This window comes from Pyrus communis, chromosome 9 (genome assembly GCF_963583255.1).
Source record: "Pyrus communis chromosome 9, drPyrComm1.1, whole genome shotgun sequence".
Taxonomy (NCBI): domain Eukaryota; kingdom Viridiplantae; phylum Streptophyta; class Magnoliopsida; order Rosales; family Rosaceae; genus Pyrus; species Pyrus communis.
In genome coordinates this window covers 6,771,205-6,776,660 of record NC_084811.1, presented here as the reverse complement: position 1 = coordinate 6,776,660, position 5,456 = coordinate 6,771,205, and the positions used below count along the sequence as shown (strand labels likewise).

At 36.8% G+C, this 5,456-nt stretch overlaps 1 protein-coding gene across 1 annotated transcript; it reads right to left on the bottom strand.

The window, feature by feature from the left end:
• Positions 1-2,230: 2,230 nt before the first annotated feature.
• Positions 2,231-5,225, bottom strand: LOC137744023 ((-)-germacrene D synthase-like). The gene is made up of 7 exons (XM_068483884.1): positions 5,051-5,225; positions 4,311-4,572; positions 3,833-4,208; positions 3,516-3,737; positions 3,267-3,405; positions 2,839-3,084; positions 2,231-2,533 (listed from the first exon to the last, which is right to left on the bottom strand). Exons 1-7 carry the CDS (start codon positions 5,180-5,182, stop codon positions 2,240-2,242), a joined length of 1,671 nt encoding a protein of 556 aa, XP_068339985.1. The 5' UTR covers positions 5,183-5,225; the 3' UTR covers positions 2,231-2,239.
• Positions 5,226-5,456: the final 231 nt, after the last annotated feature.

Genomic DNA, 5,456 nt, shown 5'->3' with positions numbered 1-5,456 from the left:
ACTGTTATGCAGGCAAGAATAGAACTTTGCAATTTATCAAACATACCTTGCATAGATCCAATTTTTTGAAACAGCACAACGGAATAACCATTCAAATCAATCATATCATTGCAAGATTGATGAAATTATAACCCAGAAGCTTGTTTTGTTGGATGATGTTCTTAATCGAAAGTCCCCAATTGGAAAGAAAACCCTTTCTCATGGATTTGCAGAAAATCCAACGGTAACATCCTTTTAAATCCCAACGGTTATATTTTTTTTTTTTTCAAATATTATTTATGTTTTTGGAACCTACTGGTTTTAATCACAGAACTTATAATTTATGAACTTGGCTCTGATACCACATGTTAGCATAAACACAACACCAGGATCATGCAAAGCAAGTTACTGTGATCAAAACATAGAACCAAAAACCATAAAGCAATGCACAGAGAGAACATACATGCAGAAAAGTTCGAAGCTGCTGCCATGTCTGATTTCTGCAGCAAAGTCGTGGTACACCTTCTCCTCTCTTCAGTGAACGAGACTCTCAACTAATAATAGGTCTTAGTCTTATATTGAGTACACATTATGAGAGTAAAGGCCACCATATATATACTACATAATTCAAGCCAAATTCTATAAGGTTTTCCCTATTAAAGCCCATATAGAAAACTAATTCCTTCTAAATAGTAATTCAGCCAGAATCATTCATCCGAATACTAATTTTAACGGGTCGGGGTTGAGCCGTGGAGCAGATGGGACGGGGGTAGCTTGAACCGTGCATCAAAGGAAGAGTGGTAGGACTATTGAAATTACACAAAAGTCCTCAGTAACGAGTGTTAACGGGTTTCGCAGGTTCACCCAAAATGATCCGTTATTTAACAGGTAATTAACGGGTTGATCCATGAACCACCTGACCCGTTTATCATTCACCCGAATACAAATATTAACAGATTGGATCGAATCGGGTTAATGGATTGAATTAAAAATATCAGGTTTAACAATTACTATTCAGTAGAGGGGATTCAATTATCAATTGTCTCCACACTGAAAGTGCTCTAATAATCCAATAAGGCGGTGTATTCACTTGACAATTCTCATCCGGTGTATGAGGTCTGGATGATTATGCTTTTGCAGGTGATATGGGCCCCACAGTCTGTAAGCTTCCACCGCCTCTGTTATCCCTGTTCGTGAGTTGACCCTCGCTTTGACTCATTACTGTGCTGATCTCCCTTTGTTGATGTCGCACCCTGGTACCTTCCCTGCTTGACTCATTACTGTGCTGATCTCCCTTTGTTAATATCCTGCTCATAGCGCACTGGGGCAGTTCTAGTCCACTCACCATACCTGGCCATTCCCCCCCTTCCCTTGACATCAAAACAGTCAGAGTTTGCATGGCCAATTCTGCTACATCTGTAACAGAAATCTTGCAACCTTCCATAACGAAACTCAATCCAGGAATCCTTGTTGTTCGATCTTGGTAGCCAATATCCAGTTACCAGGGGGTTCTTAGTATTACAAGGACTTAAGGGTTAATTAATTTTAGGAAGAAAATAAGAACACTTTAAAGCTAATTGATCAAACTACTTAGTACTGTAGTCTAGTAATATTCCTCTTTACTTATAATTGAGATGTCTAATGTTCAATTCTTGCAAAAAACGAGTTTAAACCACATTATTATGGCTAATCCAATTTGAGGTTTTGCGTTTTGCTAACTCTTACTTCTTAATGTACATAATATTGTCTTCTTAAAAATAAAAAAAATAAAAAAATAACTTATTGATCAAAAGTCCGACACATCGTTCCCAAAGTTTGCGATCACATGTCGCACCCCAACCATCGTTCCCATCACCAAGGCTTGCAGCTCCACTCCCGTCTTGCTGCACCGCCATATCGAATATGCGTTTTCCTTGCCATTGAGTACAAAGTTAACAGTGCACTTTCAGTTGTAATACAAGATGTCATGTCGAATCTGCGTCCAAGTTTTGGCACCAACAGCTATACATTCATGTTCTAACAGCTATAGATTCATGTTCTAGTGTGCTATTGGAGTTAAATAAATAATATATGATTTATTCCAACTACATAGAAGTTCTTTTATTAATCATAAAATCATAATATGGAAAGCAAACACACAACCCAAATTACATTTTTACAGTCTTAAGGGATGGTAGCTAGCTCCTTATTATTTGTAGCCAACTTGGGCACTGGAGCCATACTTTCAAAAGAAACATCACGATAAGTGGATATTTTAGGCTCATAAAGCCACGGGTTCCACTAATGTAGAAGCTATAAGATCTTTTAGCACACCCTTAGCGTTAGTGTAGCCATTTTCACACTTGTACACAACATCCATGACCCGAGCAAAATTGAGAATACGAATTAGCAGGGGCATGGGGACAGCGGTAGGGTGGAGGCACGCTTCGTTTATGTCCTTCCATGCATTATTCACTTGTCTTTGAAGTTCGATTATCGCTTCTTCTTGTGTGGCACCATATTTTCTCATGTAACAGTTCACAGCTGAGACCAAATGTTCTTTCTCTTGCTCAAACTAGTCAGGCATGACGATTAAGATAAAAGAAGACCATTAATACAAGTATTAACGCAATCATAATAGTAGTACTTTCAAGATTTCAGTTAGCGGTTCAACAATCCACTACTAATGGGTCAAGCAATGATACTATTCCAACTTAACCACTTGTTAGCCCAGTAGGCATAGGCTTTTGTATAAAAGCATCCAGTGCAATTAGAAGTGGAACCAATTTTATGAGTTATATTTTATTATGTCTGGTGTTTAGTGTGAGACTTTACATTCTACATTACTCATTAATACTATTTACATATATGATTAAGTACCTTATGGTCCACTATGTCATCCATAAGTCTGGCAACTGTTGATGCAGCCTTCACTGCTTGAGGGGAAGTTAACAACCAATCAAAGGAGTCTATTGTAGCTTCTTCCATTCCAACAAACGATAAGGTTATTAGCAACGCGTAGCCATTGGTCACGATTGCTACAGACATGTACTCATCCAATGATGGCAAGTGCTTCTGGCGGAACAATTTTGCTTCATCGAAGAAGCCTCTAACTTGGTTTTTCATCTGGCACATACCAAATCAAGAGATTATATTAATTCTTATCGTTTCTACTTTTAATTAATATTGATATATAAAGATTATTATAAATAATTATTTGTTTCTATACATATTGTGAAGTATTTGCAACACGTTTTTCTGGCCTTGTAACAACTTTAGACTCAAAATTAAGTATTGAGGATTATTACCGCTTCTCTTGCATGGTGGATGCGATATAATTTCCCCTCGTGCGCAAGCTTTTCATGAATTTCACTGTATATATTCAACAATGCACGATAGCAAAGTTTCATATACTCTGGTAGTTGATCTATGGCTGAGACATCCCATCTGATCAAGTAATATATAAATTAGTTGTGCATAATTTAGTTTTCTGTTTTGATCAGATGTAAGGTAAGATAGTTTATATAAGAGAATTTTAACTAATGATATATTCATACCTCTCAATAGCTTCAGTAAAGAGCTCTAGTTCTTCAAATGTTCCATGAGCATCATAAATGTCATCCATAATGGATGCTATAGCGGTAACTTTGCATAATATCCTCCTAGCAAAGGAATATTGAGGCTGAAAATAGACTGACAAACTCCAGCAGAAGTAGACCTCAACCAATCTGTCTCTTGCAAAAGGTAGCTTGTTTGGCACGTCCAAGTCCTTCCACCACCTAAGTTACAAAAATAATTATTTATTAGTAGCTAGAGGTGGGGAATTCATCTCTTTAGTAAGTGATGTATATGGATAAATAAGGAATTAATTTACCTTGTGATTTCGCTTAGTTCTTTCTGATGGACTCGTTGCAGTCGGTTGAAATCCAACTTAGCGAACATTAGGAGAGTTTCATTCGGTGATTCTCTTAGTTCCTGGTAGACTGACAAGTAATACCTTGCTTCAACCCTCGGTAAACCCTTTCGGAGCGGTTGATTTAAGGCATGGGTTACTGCTTTTGCAAGTGGGGGGCTTAAACGGAATGTCGCCGACTCAAGATTAGTCCTGGTGAAGGTTAGAGCCTCATCTAGTATCTCCTCTCCATGTATCCTAAGGTGTGTGGCTTCATACAAGCTTAGTAGTCCTGCAACATCATCAACGAGTGACTCCTTGAATTTTCCATCACCGTCCTTGAACTTGTTGAATAAGTCTGCATGACCAACAAAATGGAAAATTCAGAACCTCAAGAAGCATTTAGATAAATAAAAAAAAACAAAATATATGACCAGACCACCATCCGAGATTACTTTACCGCATGAAATGTTATAACCTTGTTGTCTAAGCAATCGAAAACGAAGAGCAGCAGTGTACAGGTCATCCAAATCATAAGAGCTCTTGTGAATTTTCTGTAAAATTTCTTCAATTTCATTTCCAAAATGGTAGGACACACCTAAATGCTGAATGTCATCAATCAAGTTCAGCTTTTGGGAAACATTTTCAAGTGATGTCGTTAGCATCCTTCTCACTTCTTCCTTCAATTCTTGTACATGTTGTTCAAGTTCAGCATCCACTTCCTCCACAGGATCATATTGATTTAAGAAAAAAGAAAACGCATAACCTTTATGATATGTTTGAATGAGGAGGTTTCCAAGTACCAAAAGATATAGACTACAATTGATATAAGATGATTATAAGTCTGGTAACATATTAGAAAACACATAACCTTTATGATGTCAATTTTTAAATTGTACACATTGAGAAAAGAGAGGCACCTAGCCTGAAATAGTTGTTGCATGACAGTTTTCATGACTTTAAGAACTTGTTTTTCCAAAAAAAAAAAAAATAGCGTGTGAATTTAACTTTGGTAGTTAGATTCGCAGCATGTTTGCCACGTTAAGGAAAGGAAAGATAAAGTGATTTCGAATCAGTAGCATTTTAAATGATTAAAGTGCTCTTTGATTATTTTCCTCTTTGTTTAAAATTACAAATTTAATTTTCATAATAATATAGTGTTCAAATTAATAGTTTATTGTAGTAGGAAAGAAGTCTTACCAAAGAAGCATATGACAAAAAATGATCACCCCAAATGCTGGGAGAAAAAGTGGCTGAAGGCTTAGGCCGATGAACATCAAAAGTGTCATTTGGGTTTGAAGATTGAGATAGTGGAACTTCCACAGAAGACATATTTCAAAGATTTTCTGAAGCAAACTAGCCAAGTGTTATTGCTTTTGTATCAAGTGCTGGTGTGAGTTAAGGAGCTCATAAGCTTTGCTATTTATAGTATCGTTGACTAGCTACCGCACCCACTGGAAAAAAATAGGGTAAAGTACAAAAAACTACCTCAACTATTAGTGTGCGATACTTTCATATCTTATCTTTTAAAATTGACAGTGTCATACCTCATCTTTAGAATTTAGTCCAATGTTATACCTTCCGTTACTTGGCCGTTTACTTTTCA